The 23,530-nt window shown below is 46.5% G+C and overlaps 1 protein-coding gene across 1 annotated transcript in view; it reads right to left on the bottom strand.

The window, feature by feature from the left end:
- GABRR2 (gamma-aminobutyric acid type A receptor subunit rho2) overlaps positions 1-23,530 on the bottom strand; it is a 441,060-nt gene that overhangs the window by 340,523 nt on the left and 77,007 nt on the right. Inside the window, exon 2 of the mRNA XM_086926659.1 lies at positions 23,142-23,248. Within this exon, the coding sequence (XP_086782785.1) occupies positions 23,142-23,248 (107 nt within the window). The remainder of the gene's footprint in view (positions 1-23,141; positions 23,249-23,530) is intronic.

The raw sequence follows: 23,530 nt of genomic DNA, 5'->3' as shown, positions 1-23,530 counted from the left end.
TGTGGGGGGGAAGTTGGGGGTTGCCCTGTCCAGTGCTCCCAAGGTGTCTACGAGTATCTGTCTAGACTCACACGCTAGCTTGTGTGTCATTGTAATGCCACGCACTTTCGATCGCACACATAGGCAAGATAGTCCCGACCGTCCATGGCAGAATTAAAGGTAGTTACCCTGAATGTTAAGGGGCTGAATAATCCCACGAAGAGGAGGGCTGTCCTGTCCTTATTGGAAAGCTCCCAGGCTGACATCTGTTTGCTCCAAGAAACCCACCTACTGACCGGGGATTGCCACAGGTTGCGGTCCCGCCACTTCCCTACACAGTTCTTTTCATCCAACACAACTAAAACGGCTGGGGTGGCTATCCTTTTGTCCAAATCCTTTAGGGGGGAGGTGCTGCACAAATTTGTAGAACAAAAAGGGAGACTTCTGGCCTACAGACTTAAAGTGGGAACTCTGGTGTTAACGGTGGGAACGGTTTATGGCCCGAACGAACAGCAAGATAGATTCCTACGCAAAGCACTGGAGGATATCACAGCATCACCAGACAGGCACATAATACTGGGAGGGGACATAAATTTGGTCTTTGATTCCTCAAAAGACAGATCAGCGCAGCGACACCCACAAACTGGGGAAATCTCACACGCAGTGAAGACGCAGTTGGCTGACTTAGACCTGCACGACCTCTGGCGCGGGCTTCACCCGTCGGATAGAGACTTCTCCTACTACTCGCACGCACACAAGACGTACCCCAGGCTGGATCATCTGCTGGTCTCTGGACCTGTCCGTGACTTAGCTGCCGCTTCAGAAATATGGGTCATCTCTCTTTCGGACCATGCACCGGTCTCAGGGACCTTCCTTCTCCCACCGAGCCCCGCTCGGCGGGGAGTTTGGCGGCTTCGGGACACGCTTCTACATAAAAAAGCGGTAGTACAGAGTATCATAGACTCGGTGAAAGACTTTCAGCTGCACAACTCTAACTCTGATATTTCACTGTCGACCCAATGGGGGGCTCTTAAGGCGGTGTTACGGGGAGAGTTTATAGCGATTTCAACTGCGGACAATCGAGACAGAAAGCTGAAGCGGGATGAGCTTACGCAGAAGGTCAGGGAGCTAGAACAAGTACACCGTCGCACTGGGGCTCCAAGAGTTTGGAAGCAACTGAAGGCAGCTAGAAAACTCTTGTCCTCACTAGATTTAGACAGGGCTGAATACGCAGCGCTGCGCTTAAAGCACGCCTATTATTCGGGGGGAGATCGCTGTGGCCGCCTACTGGCAGCCAAACTGAGAGTGGCCCACCAGAACCGTCAGGTCAAAGAATTAGTGGGGGACGCGGGGCAGGGGATATCGGGCGACGCGGAAATTGCCGAGGCCTTCCGCCGGTTCTATGCTGACCTGTATGCGGCGGAGGACGCGCGGATGGAGGACCCGGATGCTTACCTTGATTCGGTGCCCCTCTCGTCCCTGACCCCGGAGCAGGCAACTTATTTAGAGAGGGAGATCAGACCTGAAGAGGTGATAGCAGCGATTTCCAGACTTAAATTAGGTAAGGCCCCGGGCCCGGATGGTTACACTACCCTCTTCTACAGAACGTTCAGCGCGACATTGGCCCCTATCATGACCAGGCTGTTTAACTCTTTCTCTGACCCAGGGGCTATCCCTCCTGACCTCCTGCAGGCGACAGTGTCGGTTATTCCCAAACCAGGTAAAGACAAGAAGCAATGCAGCTCGTACAGACCGATCTCCTTATTAAATGTAGATCTGAAAATCTACACGGGGATCCTAGCGACGAGATTAGCACAGTACCTCCCCGGATTGATTGAACCGGACCAATCTGGCTTTGTGCCTGGAAGGCAAACTGTGGACAACTCTAAAAGGATAGTGCACATCTTGGAAAAGGCCTCGCGTATTCCGGGGGAGAGGATGCTGCTTTCGGTGGACGCTGAGAAAGCGTTTGACCGGGTGCACTGGCCCTATCTCGAACGAGTGATGGCAAAGTTGGGAATGAAAGAGAAATTTCGGAACATGGTGTTCAACTGCTATAAATTCCCATCTGCGACTGTGCGAGTGAACGGCTGTGGTTCCCGGCGGTTTGATATCGAACGCGGAACGAGACAGGGTTGCCCCCTCTCCCCCCTCCTCTTCGCGCTCTACATGGAGCCCTTTGCTCAACGAGTGCGGCAGAATACGGACGTGACTGGGGTTCGAATGGGTGGTTACACCCATGCAATAAGCCTTTACGCGGACGATGTGATTTTCACATTGGAGAACCCGAGGCGGGCTTTGCCCGCATGTATGGCTGAGCTTAAGGCTTTTGAGAGTGTAGCTGGCTTTCGGATGAATGTGGAGAAGTCTACAGCTCTGGACGTCTCCCTGACACTGGCGACGAGCGGTGACCTACAGAGGCTCTTTCCCCTGCGGTGGTCGCGGGATCAGGTGCAATACTTGGGGATTGCGCTGGCTCCCACGTTGCAAGCAATGGTTTCCATCAACTACGAGGCAATGGGCAGGAAGGTAAAGGAAGAACTGGGGAGATGGAACAAGGGGATGATTTCCTGGCTTGGCAGGGTTGCAGCGATCAAAATGACAGTTTTACCCCAAATTCTATACTTATTCCGAGCGCTGCCTCTACAGCCCCCTAAGGGCTGGATTTAACGGATGCAAACTGAGGTGTCCTGCTTTGTTTGGCAGGGCCGTAAGCCCCGAATGCGCCGCGCCCTTACGACTCTGGCGCCGGAGTCCGGGGGACTGGGGGTCCCCGATCTCCGCAAATACTTCCAGGCGTCCCAATTGCGATACTTGGTGGAATGGAGTAGGTGGGAGTCCGATAAACATTGGCTCTTCCAAGATCAAGCAGTAGCGGGGCGCCCTTTACAGGAAATACCGTTCCTTCGCAGATCACACCGCCCCCCAAATCTCTATGCGTCTTACATAACGCCGGTGCCGCTGAGAGTATGGGACACTACCTATCGCGCCTTCAATCTCACCACATTCCCCTCGCCGTTCACACCTATTGTGGACAATCCAGACTTTACTCCGGGGACGGAGCCAGGGGCCTTCTCACACTGGAGGGAAAAGGGCTGCAGAGCACTTTTCCACATGTATGCCGAAGAGGGGGTTATCCCCTTTCAGAGCTTTAAAGACAATTATCAGATGACCGAGACGGACCGCTTGAGGTACTGGCAGGTCCGACACTGGGCCTTGCAGCCACAGGTTAGAGAGTCTGCGGACAGACAGCTGCTGCCGTATGAAAGATGGCTGGTGACTCGCACTTCGGACGCCAAACTCATAACTGACCTCTATAGGATGCTCCAGCTCCCGTCTTCCCATTACCATATTCCTGGTCGGGAACGCTGGAACAGAGAACTGGGGAGGACACTTAGCCATAAGGAATGGGAACATATTTCATACAGGGCAAGACACTCCGCCTATCATGTGGGCCTCACGGAAACCTTCACCAAGGTTTCCACCTATTGGTATCACACCCCGGAACGACTACACGAGATGAACCGGCTCATAAGTGACAAATGCTGGCGAGATTGTGGGCAGACTGGCACGCTGACGCACATCCTCTGGGACTGTCCGGTATTGCAAGCCTACTGGTCAGCTGTGATAGATGAGATTGATGCATGCTTTGAGATTGAACTGCCCCGATTTCCAGCATACGCCCTGCTGGGTCTCCCAAATGGCTTGATGTACCCGCTGAAATCTAGGAAGGGACGGCAGATTGCCATCATGCTGGGCTCAGCGGTTCAGAACATACTGATACACTGGCGCACACCTGCCATTCCTTCTCACACGGGTTGGCTGCACAGGCTGTGGCACGTTCTGGGGATGGAAAAGCTGTCACTCACACTAGCGGGGGATGTGACTTGCTTTGAAGAGCTATGACAACCCTTTCACACGCTACTGGCCACAGAATTTAGGGAGATTACATGCCCGAGATACCTAAGACTGATGAGGCTAACGCCTCCGTTGTAATGAACTGTCCCACTGAGGAGGGAGGATTGTAGCCCCACTAGCGAGGTCAGGGATGGGAAGGATGACAGGGATGACACTTTACTTCCATACTACGCAGCACTGGACAGGGAGGGTGGAGGGGGGGGGGTTTGTTGGGGAGTATAGTTTATTCAAGGGAAGGTACGGGAATTTGAGGCGTTGCTCCTTCGTTTCTTTTGCACATTTCCAAGCACGGCGCAGGATGCCGAGGCAGCCTCTCAGGGCTGGGACAATAGCACATCATTCCTGAGACGCCTCCTGGCGCACCACCGCCTCTTTTGTATGATTGTTTTCGTATGCTGCTGTACCTTTCTAATAAAATACTTTAAACCTAAAAATGCAATAGGTCTTGCCTTTCATTGAGTTAAAGCCATTTGCTTTGCTATACAATACCATTAGCAAAGCAAATGGCTTTAACTTAATTAAAGGCGAGACTTATTGCATTTTCAGTGCTTGTTCTGTCTTTCTCTTCCTCCGCCTTTCCCGTTTGCTAGGTTTCCCTCTCTTGCTCTCTGTAAATATCTGAAGTGTAAAAAGAAGTGCTGGTCCATACAAATAAGTGCTAGTAGCCCCCACCAGCAACCACTGGCTCAAATTAAGCATAGCCTTCAAGAACATGAAACAGCGCCAGTCAAAAATGTGTTGTGATCCAACCTCAGCATAGCACTAGAGAATCAAGCTGGCCTTTGAAAGATGTTTTCTGAGAATAAATGCCGAGTGTAAAGCACGTTTGAAGCACTGGTTAACAATGGCAGTCTCCATTTTAAAAATCACAAAACAGGTATTAATATGCTAAAGCACAATATTCATTGATATCATAAGCATGAAATCCAGAGGGATCACTTCTACTGATTCCCCATGATTACTTAGAAAATATGTTTGAGGGCTAGTAAACGTTTTATAAAGAAAACATATATATAAACAGCAATACCATTAGTGCAGTGATTTTGACACATTGCAGACAAATTAAAAAGAACTCAAGGTGGCCATCTGTTTTGCAGAGGGAAGCAGTCATCCTCATTTTGGCTGATCAGAAAGGGATCAGATAAAGGATTAACTCAGCGAGACCAAGAGGGGGTGTGGAGGCAGACAACAGACAGGCTCTCTTCTCAGACAAAGCTCCATGTCCCTCGAAATCCAAGATACCTAATGTCACTGGTGCCACTGTAAAGTGAAAGAAGCAACTGACATGCCAGCAAGGAGGTGTTTGTGGTATGGCTCTCACAAATAAAGGTCCATCAGCATTAAACAGATGTACACATTCACTGTAGCCACAGCAGATTAAGCCCAACATTGTTTTTAAGTCACACTGGTGTTTAACCCGTTAACCGCGGCGGTAATTCCGCCGCGGTGCGGGCGTTTCCGTGCGTGGGTGGGGCGCCGTCGGCCAATGGCCGACGGCAGCACTGGGCAGGTAGTGTTGCCGTCGGCCATTGGCCGACGGCAGCAATTAAGGGGTTCAAGAATGACTACTGAATTTATGAGTACTTGACAGCAATACTAGATGGAATCTAGAAGGAATCTACTGTCCATTCAGAGCCTTGAGGTCCAGTGACAAAGCCTTGCTCACGGTGCCTCGTATCACCAAATCCCGTTCAAGAGGCACATCCTTCCCAATAATGAGTATAAGAGCGGCAGGAGGGGAGGTAGCCTACTTGCAATCAGCTGTGTTGACGTGCTTTCAATCCTATTACACGGGACTGTATGAATGCCAACTGGAGGCGGGGAGGGAAGAGATAGGTGGGCACTTGGCCTTGCTCCCGCTGCCAGTGCTGGATAGTGAGGAAGCTAAGGAACTGGGAGGTCCTATAAAGCTAGCAGAAGTGAAGGTAGCTATTAAACAGATGGCTCGAAATAAAACCCCAGGAGTGGACGGTTTGCCAATAGAGTTCTATGCCAAATTCGTTGACATCCTAGCGCCAAAACTATTGGTGGTATACTCGGAGGCCAGGCAACGGGGTTGCCTGCCTGAGTCCATGAGGGAGGCACTAGTGGTGCCACTGTTGAAGCCAGGTAAGGATGCGTTGAATGTGACGTCTTACAGGCCCTTATCGATGCTGACAGTGGACTATAAGATCCTGAGTCGAATCCTGGCCACCAGGTTGCTGCCGCACATGACGAAGCTAGTGCATGGGGACCAAACGCGGTTTATACCGGCTAGGAATACTTCCATGAATATACGACGGTTGATCCGAATTTTGGACGGTGCCGGGTCTTCGGCTCTTGACTCCGTAGTGCTAGCAGTTGATGTCGAAAAGGCTTTTGATAGCCTTGAATGGCAGTATTTAGATGAGGTGCTGCTGAAGTTCGGAGCTGGGGAGGGATTCCGGAACTGGACGCGGATCCTTTACGCGTCAGCTAGGGCAAGGGTGCGCCTGGGCCCGTTGATATCTTCGGCCTACCTTGTTTGTAGGGGGACGAGACAGGGCTGCTCATTGTCCCCCCTGCTGTTCGCATTGGCGATGGAGCCGCTGGCAGCGCAGGCGAGGATGGGCACGGTGTATGGAGGGATCACACAGGGGCCGGAGTCGCATTATATCTCGTTATACGCTGATGACTTGCTGCTGTACTTAGCGGACGCTGAACGGTCTTTGGAGGGGGCGGTAGATATGCTGGTTGGATTCGGTCGGCTGTCGGGCCTTAAGGTGAACTGGACTAAAACCTGTATATTCCCATTGCGGGCAGGTACGCCCTGTCCCCCGTTAGCGAGGGAGGTTGTCTGGGAGCCATCTGGCTTTACCTACCTCGGGGTGCGAATTTATCACGAGGCAGCTGATCTCCTGGAGGGGAACGTAGGGCGATGCGTACGGGCGCTGAAGGGCTGCATGGCATTTTGGGCCTCTCTCCCTCTGTCGGTACTGGGCCGAGTAGCACTGTTGAAGATGGTGGCGCTTCCCCGGCTGCTTTATTACTTTCGAACGCTGCCGGTATGGATTCCACAGCGGGTCTTTAAGGAACTGAAGATGTTGGTGACTGGCTTCCTTTGGGGCCAAGGTCGGCGGAGGGTGGCGTTGGACACTTTGATCAGGCCTAAGATTGAAGGGGGAATGGCAGTCCCCGATTTTGAGCTATATTACCTAGCGGCGCAACTGCAGACCCTAACGCAGAATGTGGCTAGAGAATTCAGGGGTCCTGAGTGTGACCGTGGTACTGGTATTCCGAGGTACATCCTTTCTTATATAGTTATGCAACAGAAACTGGATTTGAGGGAGCTTACGGTAGAGGAAAAGACGCTTAGAATGTGCTGGCAACGGAGTCTGAAAAGAGCGAGGAAGGTCCGGCCGTATGCACCGGAGATACCGCTGGGAATGTTGACCGCGCTACCGCATGGGGGCGACTGGTCCAGGCTCCTGGAATGGGAGGAATTGGGTCTACAGATGGTGGGGGACCTGTACATTGATGGAGCATTGGTTCCCTATCAAGTGCTTCAGGAGCGGTTTGGCTTGCCGGACGGTACTTTTCTATTGCACGCGGCAGTGGTGGCGGCTCTGCAGAAACACTGGGGAACAGGGCTTGCCGAGCCGGATGTGACCATGGCATGCCAGTACGTGGTGATGGCAGCGGGCACGGTTAAAGCGGTGACATGTCTCCACATGAGAATGTTGAACGAGGGGCTGGCTCCACTGCTGGCCTTGAAGTCGCGATGGGAGGATAGTATAGGCAAGCCCATTCCGGACACCGTCTGGAGTCAGGTCCTGCGGCGGACGTGGAAGGGCACGAGGAACGCACGGTTTCAGCAGGTGCATTTCTTTATAATACATAGGGCGTACCTGACTCCGGAGAGGATAAAACGGTATTTCCAGGTGCTTGACGCCGTGTGCCCACGATGCTTGGCGCCCGAGGTTGACTTGGATCACATGTTGTGGGGGTGTCCGACACTGGGGGCGTACTGGCCGGAAGTGGGGATGCTCTTGAATGCGGTAACGGATAGGGAGGTGGACTTTGATATGGCGGCATGTCTCCTGCTCTGGTTCCCGCATACAAAAAAGACGAGAATCACCAGTAAATTTATTGATTTGGGGCTTATATTGGCACAAAGAGAGATAACCTGGCACTGGAAGTCTAGAGAAGGCCCATCAGTGAGGAGGTGGATGAATGAGCTGTTGAAGTGGGCGGGCTGTGAAAGCATCATTAGAATGCGGCAGGCTACCGGGCTTGGCAAGGAGAGCTGTTTGGACATGGCGAGAGCTTGGGAGATGGTGGTGCAAGCGTTGCGTGATTACATGGTGGGGGATGACGAGGAGGAGTGATGATCCATGCGGCTTCCATGCACTTTTAGCGATTGCGAACGACTCCTGGTAGATGGCGAGCCTCTGAGATAGCACGGATTTGGACAGCCCGCATTAGCAGCAACAGCAGTAGTTGGGAGGGGGGAGGGGGGGCAGTTTGAGGAGGGTAGCTTGACTTAGCGGCCCGGTGTAGTACAGGAGGATAGCACGTAGGTTGGACCCGGGGATCCGGGGCTCCCGGGATGGCAGGCAGGTATTAGGACACTGATACTGGGGAGACCCGGGAGGGGGACTCTGGAGCGACCTGATTGGAACTGTGTTGCGCGAGGTATGAGCTGTTGACGGTTTCTCCCTGGAATTCTGAGTTTGTTTGTTGAGGTAGGGGGGGGGGGAGTTTTAGGGGGGGTAAAAGCAGATACTAAAAAGTGATGCTGATCGGATACCTGGGTAAGGAGTACACGGAAGCCTCTAACTAAGAAGGGTAATCCTGCAGCGCCGCCCAGCCTCCGGGATGTGGGCCGAATGGCTGTGTACGATATATCTGTAACTCTTCAGATTGTGAAGCTGCAAGTGTACTGATTGGCGTAAGATGTGGTCTTGTTTCTAATTCTGCAATAAAAATATATTTAAAAAAAAAAAGAGGCACATCCTTTTCCTACCTTGCACCCCTCTTCTGGAACAAGCTTCCGCCCCATATATGTCAATGCACAGACCAATAACAATTTAGAAAACTTCTTAAAACATCTTTATTTGTGGCCCAATCAGTTAGCTCCTCTGTCTATGAGAGTTGTTGTGCCATCATACCCCTTCCGGGGTGATTTGTGATCATTGTAAATTAAATTAACATAACAATCTGGGACCTGGGCAATATAGGATTGGGCAATTTGCGAGTACCAAATAGGTACTCGTAAATTGCGCATGCAAATTGAATGGTGCAAGGGGGCCAAAGGGTCACCCTGATGCACCCCCCCAAAAAGGTAGGTATGCACTTGTGGTGCACACACTTGCCCTAAGGGCATGTGTGTGCACCACAATGCACTTTGAAAAATGCATTTATTTGCATTTCTCACAGGAATTGAGATTACCATGAACTTGAAGTTGATGGTAAATTGCGATTCTAAATTGCGAAAACGCAATTTGCAATTGGATAATGCAGGATAATTCCTGGGAGGTTTTCAACTCCCTGCTTCTGAGGCCTTCTTGGGGGAGGCAAGCCGAGGGGATTCGTGGAGCAGGATATAAAGCCGTAAACAAATCTCAGATCATGCATACAGGATTTATTTCATTTTGTATTGAATTTAGAAATGTTATGTAGTGCTGCCTCACACAGAGTTATTGAGGCACTATACAATTGACAAAATTGGTTGAGTAAAAGAGGAAACGCAGCTAGACTGGTGATATGTAGGAGAATGAAAAGCATGGCAGAGCTGGAAAGCACATCAGCAGAAGCACAAGGAATTTCAGCCAAACGTTTACTGACTGGCCAGGAGGCCAATGAACGGGTCAGCCAACAGTAAGGGTTGGCAGTTGGGAGTGACTGCATGAAGAGGTGAGTTTTTAACATGACGAAAATCTGGCCTACACTAGACAAATGTCAAGGGATATAAGTACATTATTCTAGCAGTGTTAGTGAAGGAAGCTTAGGAAAACATTTTAGATTTCTTGTAAAGACAGAGAATATTTACTGAGAGATTGAAGAAAGCCACCTAAAATGAATAGTTTAGCAGCTAGAGACATTGATTCCTCTAACCTGGAGGCTTTATGAGAGTTACAAGAGAGAGTTTGAAAGCAATGTAAGCTTTTATTGGGTGGCAGGGTAACCTTTGAAAGTCTTAGATGGGAAACAGCCTTAACAACGCGGGCTGAGCCATGTGTGCCGTTTCCCTGCAAGCCGTACCACGCTTGCCTTAACCACGCATGTGCCTCAACAACGCATATGGGTGGCTAAGGCAATGCACTGTCTAGTTGCCGAGCGGAGGCACAGGAAGGGGAAGATGAAGGACTCTCGGGAATTGGGAGAGGACACAGTGAGGTAAGTGGGGCTGGGTTTGGTCTTTGGGGTGGAGGGGGTAGTTTTTCGGGGTGGGGTAGCTTTTAGGACTCAGAAAGGGGTCGGGTAGTTTTAAGGGTGGGGGACAGTTTTTAGGGCTAAGGACACGGTGATGTAAGTGGGGCTGGGGCTTGTTCTTGGGGAGTGGATGGGTAGCTTTTCGTGGTGGGGTAGGTTTTAGTACTCAGGAGGGGGTCAGAGTAGTTTTTAGGGTGGGGGCAGTTTTTAGGGCTAAGAGCTGGGGAAAAACGGACAGTTTGCAGGGCAGGGAGCAGGGTCGGGTAGTTAGGGATGTAGGGGATCGTTTTTAGGGCTCATGGCAGGGGGGCTGGGGTCGGGGTAGGTTTTGGGGCAAGGGCTTAATTGTTAGGGCTCAGGACAGGGGGAGAAAGTACATGTTACTGGCTAGGGGCAGGGACGGGGTAGTTTAGGGATGTAGGGGATAGTTTTCATGACTCAGTTCGGGTGGGGGGATGGGTTGGGGTCGTTTTTGGGGCTTGGGGTTCATTTTTAGGGCTCAGGGCAGGCAGAAAAGGGACCGTTTACAGGGCAGCGAGCACGGTCCGGGCAGTTTAGGGATGTAGGAGATAGTTTTTAGGGCTCAGGGCAGGGGAACTGCGGTCAGGGCAGTTTTTGGGGCATGAGCTTAAGTTTTAGGGCTCAGGGCAGGGGAGAAGCTACATGTTAGTGGCTAGGGGGCAGGGTCGGGGTAGTTTAGGGATGTAGGGGATAGTTTTCATGCCTCAGTTCGGGTGGGGGGCTGGGTTGGGGTCGTTGTTGGGGCTTCGGGTTCATTTTTAGGGCTCAGAGCAGGGGAACTGCGGTCGGGATAGTTTTTGGGGCATGGGCTTAAGTTTTAGGGCTCAGGGCAGGGGGAGAAGGGACAGGTTACAGGGGAGGGGCAGGGAAGGTTAGGGATGTTGGAGATAGTTTAGAGTTCAGGGCGGGGGGCTGGGTTTGGGGTAGTTTTTGGGGTGTGGGTTTAATTTTTAGGAGATGGCGCAGGGGGAAAAGGGACAGTTTACAGGGGACACGCCTACCTCCACCCTAGTGAACAACCTCCTCCTCCTCTCCACAGGAGCTATGAACCACAGTCTGGTCTTGCATCTAGGCTCAAGGAAATAAACCGGGAGCTTCTAAAACTCAAAACTGACATACAAAAACTCATTAACATCACCTCGGAGCTGGTCCTTGACCTATCTTCCAACAAGACCTTGCAGGAGATTCTGCAAATGATCCACCAATACCCCAAACCACCAACTCCTTCCACTATGCTATTGAGTGACCTCTGGCAGAAACCCCCAGGCCAGAACTGGACTACCACTCCCTACCCTAACGCCCCATCCAGACCCACCAGATCCAAAAATTATTTATCGGAGCCTGATATTCTCTCCCTCTTCCGAGCTTACAACTTCTCTCTTTCTGCCATCCCAGTCCCTTCAGGAACCTCTCAAACGTCTCCTATAAACTCTTCTGGAGCTGCTAATACCAAGCAAGGCATTGCGGAGGCTATACAAAGCATTCCATCTAACCTGCATAGAGCTCCCAGACTCAACTCTAATGCCTTAAACATTAATAACTTAAGGTTTCGGGATGTGCACCGCCTTATATTCTGTGGTATCTTTTTTTCGTGCGCGAGGGTATCACTCCCCTCCAGGAGTGTAACGAATACTTCAAAGTGTAGCAGACCTATTAATCCATAGGCCTCTCACCCTTGGCACGGATATTGGGGCTGAACAATATTCAGCAAAAATTTGTATTGAGTAATTTCACTATGAGATTCATGTATCTTTGCATCAAAGTTCGATTTATTCTTTTCATCCGCATATGTTTTTATTCACATATTCCGAACCATTTTTTCTTTTCAAACATTTTTATAAAGTTCCAATGCATTTCGGTGCCCCATGCACCTTCATCAGGGAAAATCTGAAATGTACAAATAAACATTCTTAATACCAAATACTCTATCAATCCCAGTATGTGCTGACTTTAATCAATTACGCGTGCGCTAATATCATGGGTTGCGTGTTGTTTCTACTCCCAAGGTCCCATATTAAACTCTTGCGACCAAGGCGCCAGAAGCTTTGAAAAGTAGAACGGGCAAAACAGATTTTGTGTTTATGAGTGAACCTCGAGCATGCGAGAGTTTAATATGGGACCTTGGGAGTAGAAACAACACGCAACCCATGATATTAGCGCACGCGTAATTGATTAAAGTCAGCACATACTGGGATTGATAGAGTATTTGGTATTAAGAATGTTTATTTGTACATTTCAGATTTTCCCTGATGAAGGTGCATGGGGCACCGAAATGCATTGGAACTTTATAAAAATGTTTGAAAAGAAAAAATGGTTCGGAATATGTGAATAAAAACATATGCGGATGAAAAGAATAAATCGAACTTTGATGCAAAGATACATGAATCTCATAGTGAAATTACTCAATACAAATTTTTGCTGAATATTGTTCAGCCCCAATATCCGTGCCAAGGGTGAGAGGCCTATGGATTAATAGGTCTGCTACACTTTAAACATTAATAACCTCATGAAGGTCCCCATTACACAGCCTTCTATGACTGACCACAAATCACACCTGAAATGCATGTTGCTTAACTGTAGATCAGCTGTGAAACATGACACAGACCTTGCTGATCATATCCTTGTTCAGAAACTAGACCTCCTTATCCTCTGAAACTTGGCTTAACGACTCCTCAGGTCCCATCCTTGACATTCTAGTCCCTCGGAGCCACAACATTATCAGACTCGATCGAGTTAAGAGAACGGAGGTGACATAGCCTATATCTACCACAACACTCTCTCAGCAAAGCAGTCCCCTTCTGCAACTCTCTCATCCTGTGAATATTTATGCATAGACATCACTAGCAAACATAGACCCTTATGCAACCTGCACATCTTTGCCACCCTCCAGGAGACAACCTCCCTCTGATTGAACAAACTATGGAAACCATTGCCTCCAACCAGGATCTGCACTGCCCTCAGATCTTCCTTGGTGACTTCAATCTTCATTGGAATGACCCGAATGATTAGGTGGTGAATAGTCTCAAAAATGTCCTGACTGACCTCAACCTGACTCAATTCTGTGACAGTCCTACGCACAATTTAGGCTCGACCCTCGATCTAATCATCTCCAATCCCAACTCCATTCAGCATGAATCTATTCTCCCCTGTGATTGGTTGGACCATCACTATACCTTCCGTATCCTAGAAAGTTGAAACTCCAAAAGATCACAGCCATTAAAACAAAAACATTGGAATAGAACGCTCCAAAATACAAATGTAAATGTGCTCATTTCTAGCTGCAATATGTCCCTACCGCCGCCTGCAAACATGTCCGACATTCACGACCTCACTGAGCACTACTACAACTCCATGTTGACTGCCCTGAATGCAAATGCCCCCCTACAACTAAAAAGAAAGTCCAACAAAGACTCCAAACCATGGTTCAATGACAGCTTAAATGCAGACAGACGCAGACTGAGACTAGCCGAATGATCTTGAAGATCTATTGGTCTCCTTACGATTTTAAGACTAAAAAGGAGTAGATACAACAAACTCATCAGATCGGCAAAAGCAACCTTCTTCAAATCCCAACAAAGCCAAAAATCGCTCCTAAAGGCTGTTTGAGCTGATTAAGCTACAATCCAATAACACTCATATCCAATCTCCTCTCATCTCCTGACCCCAGCCAAACTGCGATGCCTTTGCTGACTTCTTACTTGAAAAGGCGAGCAAGATTGAATCTGATCTAAGGTCTGCCCTGATCAATCTATCACCCTCTCCTGACTCCTCCTTACCCTTGCTCTCTCTTACTCTGACCTATCTCTCCCCTAAAAACAATGCTCTTGGAGTTAATTCACTCCCCTCAACAACACATCCATCTTCAACATTCTCTCGACCATGAAATCTTCAAATCACTTCAATGATCCCCTCCCCCCCAACTTCTGGGCCAAAATTATCAATGCTTCTCTTCTTCAAGGTGAGATCCCTGACTGCCTGAAGGCAGGACTGGTTCTCCCTATTCTCAAAAAACTGATGGCTGACCCTGAAGATCTGAATATCCCTACTCTGGCAAATCTCCTTGAGAAATGTGTCCATGAACATATGTGCAACCACATTAAGAAATTCGAACTTCTTGACCAATTCCAATTGGGCTTCCGTCCCGGCCACAGTACTGAAACGGCCATCACTCATATAGTGTACGACGCTATCATAATGCTTGACCAGAATGAATCTTGCCTACTAATACTACTCGACCTCTCATCTGCATTTGACACACTGTCAAACATGACAATCTACTGAACCTTTTGGAATGTAGGATGGGGCTCTCAAGCACTGTACTAAAATGGTTTGCCTCTTTTCTCAATAACAGCACGCAGAGAGTCAAATCCAATCAAACTCTATTCAACTCCAGTCCTTGCACACTGGGGGTGCCCCAAGGGTCCTCGCTCTTTAACGTATTCATGAACCTCTTACTGTAATCCTCAAAGCATCTAACATCCAATATCACATGTATGCAGATGACACCCAATTGTACATGAAAATCTCTTCCCTTGAAGATATCAATATACCCAACGAAACCCTGCACAAAACCCTAAATTGGCTAATCTCCAACCACCTCAGCCTAAACGCACTTAAAATGGAATTCCTCCTCATTTTCACCCACTAATCAAACCCCCACTGTGGAGAAATATCTGAACAACCTCTCCACTCTCAACTGCACACCACACATCATTGATTCCACGAAAACGCTGGGAATTGTGCTGGATAAGAACCTAAACATGCAAGATCACATCAGCGCGTCTACCAAAGGAGCGGACTTCCCACTGAGCATCCTAAGAAAACTCAAACCCTACCTTCCCCAAGATGACATCAAATCTGCGGTGCGAGCGCTAGTCATTCTCGACTAGATTACGGCAGTGCCACTCTCTGCGGGCTACCGAGACTCAGATTAGCCTCCCTTAGAGCATCTCTGAATGCCGCGACTACGCTCATCACTGGCTCTAAGAAAACCAACCACATTTCTCCGGACCTGGAATCTCTCAACTGGCTTCCATTTGAGTCAAGGATTCAATTAAAAATTGCATGTATGACCCATAGAGCACTATATTTCAACACTCCTCTATACCTGGCAAATAAGCTCGAGCTATCAGGTGGCTCCCGTTCCTCAAGGAGCTCCAGTACCTTGATGCTCAAACTGAAGAAATTTTAAAAAATGAAAACCTACAATCGTACATTCTCAGGTATTGCCCCGAGAATCTGGAACTCCCTACCTGTGGAAACAAGTCTGATTCCTTCAACACTTACCTTCAAAAGGAAAGTGAAAGCTCTACTGATGAGCAATGAGATGAACTAGAAGCTTTTTTCCTTTTGTCGCCTATCGTGTATAGCCGTTTAATTTGCTACCTGGAAAATGCTACGGCCCCAATGTCACCCTCTAATATGTCATTTTGTACCTGATGTTATTTCTATATATCTTTTCTCTCCCACAACTATCTACCTATGTCTTCTGCAACTCATATGTAAAGAGCTCTGATACCCACTTGGGTCATTTTCAAGCTATACAAAATTTTAAATAAATAAAAATGTCTTAACCCCAAAATAGCGTGGTAAAGGCATGCGTGCTAAAGACGCGGTCGTGGTAGACACTGCGTGGTGCAGGTATGCGTTGTTTCAGGCATGCGTTGTACCATCATACAACCGTCTTAGATACGTGATTAAATGCCGTGAGACCAGCAATGAGACGAGAAGAATAAAAAAAGGGCGTGAGAGGGAAGATTTATGCCCCAGGCCCTATGTTTTCCAGGGCACCATGGCTCCTCCGTCAAATGTATTTACAAATGTTTAAGTTTTACTGAGGTAGCTCATGAGGCTATACATCTAGTGCCGCCAAATGCCATGTTTTCTCTTTATTAATATAAAAAAAAAATATTGATTGCAAAACCAAAAGAAGAACCACTGGACCCCCGCACTGCTTTGTCCAATGTCTAACAACACCTTACGACAGGCCTTGATGTCAGTGGAGCGAGTCAGTAGTTGGAGCTGTCGGTTTAGAGAGTTTCTGCAGTTGTCTGAAAAGTATGAATCACTGAGTGAATGAACCCCTCTTCTCTACCTGGCACAACGGAGCTGAGGCATCTTCTGCCAGTGTTGGTGCCTCCTCTTTGCGAGTAGACAAACAGTCGATTGTAGGTTTCAATCAGCACCACAGGAAGTATTAATTCAGTTACATGGCTTTAACCATACAGGCTGGTCAGACAAAGACAAAACCTTCAAAAGTGTGACAACTGAGACAGTCTGGAATAGGGAAAGTGTGGGTGCTGTTGACATTGTGAAAGATCACAAAGTGCATGGAATTATGGAAGTGATTGCTGAGATTTCAGGTCCAAAATGAATAGTTCTGCAAGGAATTAAAAGGCCCCAGTAGCCACAAAAGCTCAGGACTGTATTAGGGTGGTGTCCAGGGGGAAGGGAGCAGTAATGACCAAGAGGACATGTTTCAAATGTGACCTCTGATGTTGACTGAGGTTTGCTAAACTGAGCTTTGCCACATGTTCTTATCTAATAGTGTGCCTTGCTTCTCCCATTGCAGCTCCTGACTAGGACTAGCCCAACTGGCTGACACTCAAGAATTGTTCCATATTAATCTCCGGAAGTGCAGTCAACTCTGTCTGTTGCCAATAGATCACTTATTTGGGGAACCGAATGCTTTCCCTAAATCTCACAAGATCGCCTGACTGCTTACAAAGATATACTCACCCCTGACAGCTCTCCCATGTCTCATAAGGATACATGTAGATTACTTCTTAATTTGGATGTTTGAAATGTAACTTTTACAATTAATTGCCCAGAAGGGTTCTTAGTGGGAAAATGCCCCAAGCTTCCTTGTTAAATTCTCTTTACATGGCAAATGGTTGTACCAATATTACTAGGAACATCTGTTGCAAATCCATTATTTGTCACTAATTTTGCATAGATCAATAGGGGATTTTCCAACTCTCTTGATGAGTGGTCTTTAAATTCTTTCCATACTGATGAATTCTCCTGGAATGTTCGTTAACATTCATAATTTTCTACTACACCTAGGTAAAAAGGTATTTCAATCCAATCAAATTTTCGTCACTGTACTATATTACGTTTTTAATTATGATGTGCCAGTAAGAAATGGTGAATACTGCAAATGTATGTGTACTATTTATGCACAATATTTTTTTAACAAAAAGTCATATGTTTCAATCCTTCTACTAGCACATCAATGCAGATATGTTCTGTTGTGGTTCAGAAGTTCCTCACCATCTGCATTAACTCACAAGTGTTGCTTCCCGCTCACCAAATGTAGGGAATCCCATGCACGGACGTATTGACAGACCAAATGGAAGCTAACCTAACAACTAATTTCTGTTTACTGGGGGTCCTGACGGAGGACAATCCAATTAACGGCATTACAATGCATCCAATTGTACCTTATGCAGAACAATCATAACATTTTCCAGTCTTGGTGGTAAGTAGTGAAACAGAGGACAGCAAGGTAAACAATAATCTGCACTATCATCACAGATCACACATTTGTAGAAGGTCACACTGTATGCACATTATACAATATCCACTCTGGTCATCTCCCAGGAGCGTCACAACATATAATCCGGCACAATTTGTAGTCCTTCGCTCGTTATTCGCTTACATCAACAGTTCTAAACCCCCTTATCATCTGTGCCCAACATTGCGTTCAATATTTTGTCCCGGGTCTGAGCCACATCGTCCTGCTTAACCCCTTTTTTCACTTCACTTCCAAACTTCACCAGTGTGTCAAGTGATACCAAGGATTTTGAAATCCGAACGATCACTGGACGCACACAATAAATATCTTTCTGTCAAAGATCTTCCTGCTATTTCTTGAAGGTTGGTCTATGAATGAATCAATGGGATGCCATATAGAGCCATAACTACAAAGAGCATAGACAGATAAACAGAAATATTGAAATCAATTCAACAGAGTTACCTATGGAAAAATCAAAGTTTACAATAAATACAGTTGGATTGTTTGTGCAGCTTGTTGACTTTTGGTTTAACATTGGATAGAAAGTGAATTCTATTCCAAGTATATGGCATACTGCATTCTACCTTTGACTTATGCTTGGTGGCATGAGGGATTTCCAAATGTTCATTATTCTCTGCAGTGTGAGCAATAGCAATGTGTTGAATAGTTTACCTTTAGGCCCATTTATGGGTGCTGTATTTTCCAGTGTTGAGAGAAGATGTAGGGAAGCGAGTCGTTATATTTTGTGTCAATGATAGCTAGCATTTTATGATCAAGACTGGATCAATATTGTTGAAATCTGAGGCATACGAAAAGTATATGTTGCTTCTGGCACCACTAGCAAGCAGTCCATGTTCAATACTCACAGACTTCCTCTAGAGTAAGCCATCAAGGCCAATCATCATAAAGCATTGACCCAGAATGCAACTTGATAAACCACCATAAAATATATATAACAAAATACACTGCCAATAGACCGCTTTCACCCTTCGCTTTCCACTCATGTGCCCTTTTGTCCCACAAGCTCACAGCCCACACAATTCCAAATCAAGCTTAAACTCCCATGCTAATGGTTGTACAGATTATGGGATGAAATTGTTAAAAGCGTCTGGATCAGATCACATTACCTGACCACAGAGCGCAGGCAGTAAAAAACATATCCACTGTTTAGTTGTGTATAGCACATGCTCTGTATGGAATTGAAAATCAGTATTATCAAGGAGCAACGAGGCAAAGTCATACAAGTGCGATCATCATTCGCAGTGCACTGGGAAAAATATTAAATCTGTTGTAATGTTTGGCTATCTGAAATGGTTCTTGATTTATGAAGTGGTTTAAAATCTTTCTCTGTCAGCTGTAATATGCTAGGAGATCGTATAGGTACATATGTTTGAGGGGTATACAACGGTTACCACGCATATTTTAAAACGCGGTACCGTTACCACACTACTTTTAGCACGCAGGTCGTTACAACGAAATGCGCTGGGGGGCGCTCCAGGATAGTAAATACTTTAATTTACTATCCAACTCCTTTCCCTAGAGTCCACGGGGACTGGAGTTGGAATAGTAAATTAAATAATTTACTATCCAGCGCCCCTCCACGCAAGTCGTTGTAACGACTTGCGTGGTAAAAGTAGCGTGGTAACGGTACGCGTTGTAAAAGTACGCGTGGTACCGTCATACATCCGTTTGAGGCTGTGCAGTAGTCAGCTCCATGGCACAGAATTCCTTGCATACCACTAAAGCTGCTACTGGAAGGATATCTGTAACTTGCATCAAAACAAATATTTATTTCCTGGTATGATACACATAGGATCTCACTCTAGTAGAGTTGATTCACGCATAAATGTGAGTTTACTCTCATGTTGGGTTGACTAGTTGTGCACAAATATCATACTTTTATCCCACATACAGTTTGCCAGGTAAAGCTTGGTGGAATTTGCACAGATTAGTACCACAATATACAAAATGTCACTGCTTAAAACAGTGGTATCACAAACAGAAGCTCAATGGTTCTCCTCTAAACCCTGATACTGCCACAGAGGCCTCTTTGGCACCACTCAGTAAGCAGTCCCACCGGCCTAATATTGCAGCACTGCAGGGCAACAACAGTGAGGCTCCGCTGGACTCTTTCCTGAAGATATACATACAATGCAGCGGAGTTCCACAAGGCTAATGGCACCAGTAGGGAAGGCGCAGACTTCACCCTCCCTTCTCTCATCATCAGGGCACTAGTGCTAGAGCAGATTTCTGACCTCCACACATGCTCTGTACAATTAAACTCACTGTGCACACTCTATGATCAGGAAAACCGCCTATGCTCCCAGGCTGTGTGCAAAAACGAGTTGGGCATCTCGTCCAACAAATGTTCTCCAGGATCCCAAAGCGCCTAGATTACATTCCATTTCCTATTGGTTCTTATTATTTGCTTCCTTGTACTTTCTAATTTCTGCCTGATGTCCTCTGCCTTGGCTCTAAAACTCCATTATCTAAGCTTTAGTCCTTCTCTGCCATTTGTACAGCTATTCCCTGCCAGTGCTCCAGGCCTCAATCAATAACTAAAGAGGAGTTTCCTTTTCTAATTCTGCCAACTCAGCCAGGTCACCAACCATTGGCTATTCTCTGACCATCCCTCTCACTTCATCAAAACCGATTATCTCAGGCTATAGTGGCTCGACTACTCTCTACTTGTCAATGACATTATCAGTGATAGCATGTCAGGAGTGTCTGGTTATCTGGTTGAGGGTTGCAACTCATAGTGTTTCTTCCACCCAATTGTCTCTATGAGCGTCTCATCGATCTACAACCAAATGCTCCAAAGCCACATGGAAAAACCTACTATTTGTCCAGCTCAAAGAAAGAATTGTTGAAAGATTACATTGGTGACTGCCTCCTTAAAGACTATGTTTGATTCAACCAGGCTCCTCTTTTTTGATCTCAGGGGTGCAAATAATCTTGTTTGGGTTCAGCCTGGGAGTGGGACAAATTGAAGACAGCTTCCCATGGGTGATATTCATGCCTCCACTGCACTTGATAGCTTTGTTACTGACATATTCCTGGATATCATTGGTAAATGGCTCCCGGTGTACTTCTATGACATTCAAAGCTACCCACATTTCTTCCCTGAAAATCAGAAACTGTACGATATGTCATGCGTATACAAGACTACCACCTCTGTGCCAAACAGGAGAAACGTTTCTTCCATGAACATGAAACAAGTGTGCCCAATACAGTAATGGTTATTACCACAGAATTTGAAGGACCACCAGAGATTTCTAGGTTTCCTCAACTTCAAGAGAAAGTACATTTGCAACTTTTCTTTCTTGGTCTTTTGCCTGCTCCCTCTCACTCAGATAGGTGAACCATAGTTATGTCCCTAAGGAACTCAACAGAAGGACTTTACTTGAGCACGCACATCCTAAGGAAAGTGAACCTTAAAAGAGAACCTTGAAACAGATGCTTCGAATACAGCCACTGCGGCCATCTTTCTATGGGAACAAGAAACATCAAGAATTACATCCAGTGACCTACTACTACACTTGGCTAACCTCTGGTAACGTGACTTACACCATCTTGGGGAACAAATTTTTGGCTATACAAGTCACATTTATTGAGTACAAACATTTCCTAAAAGTTTCACATCAAAAGATTCTGGTACAATGCATATTAGCAAGTTAGGAATACCTAGTTCAGGGCTACTACTCTCATCGGTGTATTTCCTCTTTCTTGCACCTTGCAGTCCTTCCCTGTAATCCTTTTGTAAAAGAGGGCTCATCACCAAGTTCCCGAATGTCTAAGAGCAACTTTTCATTTAGGTCAATTTAACCTTACACCTCATGGGGGTCTCTTAGGTGCACGTTCTAGAAGTTCATTACCATTATTCCTTCCATTTTCTCATATTGTGTTGCCTTATTTTAAAATCATAAGCGTACAGGGGTTAATTTATTTCGTTTTTAACCAGCTTCTTGTGAAAGTACAAAAAGGCTTACACTTTGTCTTCCTGCCTCAAAGGTAAATGGGATATTTGTATCTGACAATTCCATCTCAGTTTTAATGACCCAGGGAGGCCTGTTGCTTTAGCTACTGCAGTGGGCATATGTTCCAGAGATTAAAGGCTGAATGTTTCTGATGTTTAATCACTTACAGTCCACTCTCAAATGTTTTTTTCTGTGGTAAAAGGTTCTCTTCCTTCATAATAAGAAATTATAGGTTCTAAATGTGGCATAAGGAGGTCCCAAGGGTTCGCCATTCTATGTGTGTGTGTGTTAATGATGATAGAATATCGACCCTATAAAGTCAGGTTCATGAGAATATTGCTCATAAACGAGTGTGGCAGCATCTTCAGTGGCAGGGTCAGATTGGGATCACAATTAGGAGCACGCACTCCCAACAAGAGCCCCATGAAAACAAGTAAGGCCGGCGAGACACCGCCTGGCACCCCAAGTGAAGTTCCACCCAATCAAGAAACTTAAATGGGCCCTACTGATTACAACCAATCTGTCCCTCTAGGACCTGCAGGGATGACATCAGGTGTAACAACAGCCCCACTGTATGTCAGACGTAATTTATAAGCAAAGTAACTCTCAGGTGCCTGTCCCCTATCTCTTCTTTCACCCCTTGCTTTCCTGCTCCTTTCTGTTCTTCTTTCTCTGTTCTTCACTGTTAGGACATGTAGGGCTTGCTAAGAATTATATTGTCTAAAAGCGAGCAGATTAATTGATGCAAACCCTGTAACAGCAGTACTAATGTGTTCCTGTATAAAAATTAATAAAACATGTTGAAATAAAAAAAATGGACCACATTCCGAAATGGTTAGTATTTTTTGTTTGTTTGTAGCTTTATATATTCTGTACTCGGTCCGAAGGCATTGGAACAATTACCATGAGCACCAGCTACATTGCACAAAATCAAATTCAGTTTTATTTTAGGCTAACACAGCCAATGTTCTAAATTTCAGCAACTAAAAGAGCAGTCATGTTTACCACCATTCATAAATGTCACCCTTGTGATAAAGAATGCTGCCATCCGATTGGAGCACTAGCGACAAGAACACTGTGGTAAAACGTGTGTAGCCCCAATGGCAATCCTACCAATCTTTTAACCCTTTAAATGAATGGGTCATCTTTTTCGGTCTATCCTGCACTGGGCACTTTGAGGAACTCTCTACCAGTGATCTAGTCTCAGTTTTTGTATTTACTTCATTTTATACACGCCGTAATCGCATCCGAAGCAACAAATTCGCTTACAATAAAGAAAGCAATGATAGGATGGAATGTCCCCGAACATGGACTAGAAACAGGGTTTTGTGACGCACCTCCGAAAGCTGGCCTCATGGTGAAATCGTGGTCGTCGACTCTCAGGAGCTGCTCGGTCTTTCCCCGTCTGGTTTTGGTTAAGTCGTGATTCCTCTTATAAATATTGCTGAAAAGATACAAGTGAAGATTCGTTAAGGTGTTACTGCTTTCTCACTTCATAGATAAACTAAGTAAAACTGGGCAGTTTACTTGATAAGGAAACTACATATCCCTCAACGAAACAAATCTTTTAGCAAAATACGCTCTATGTCTGCAAACCACACTAAAGTAAACGTGCACTTAATTCGTTAAAAAACATAACTTCGATCTGTCCGTTAAAAAAATGCACTGCTGGTACTATACTTGTAAAGCTACTATTTACTCAATAAACATGTTTGCTCCAAGGTGT

Source organism: Lissotriton vulgaris, chromosome 6 (genome assembly GCF_964263255.1).
Source record: "Lissotriton vulgaris chromosome 6, aLisVul1.2, whole genome shotgun sequence".
In the NCBI taxonomy this organism is placed as follows: domain Eukaryota; kingdom Metazoa; phylum Chordata; class Amphibia; order Caudata; family Salamandridae; genus Lissotriton; species Lissotriton vulgaris.
Note: the sequence above shows the minus strand (reverse complement) of the source record. Positions and strands in the feature narration are given on the sequence as shown.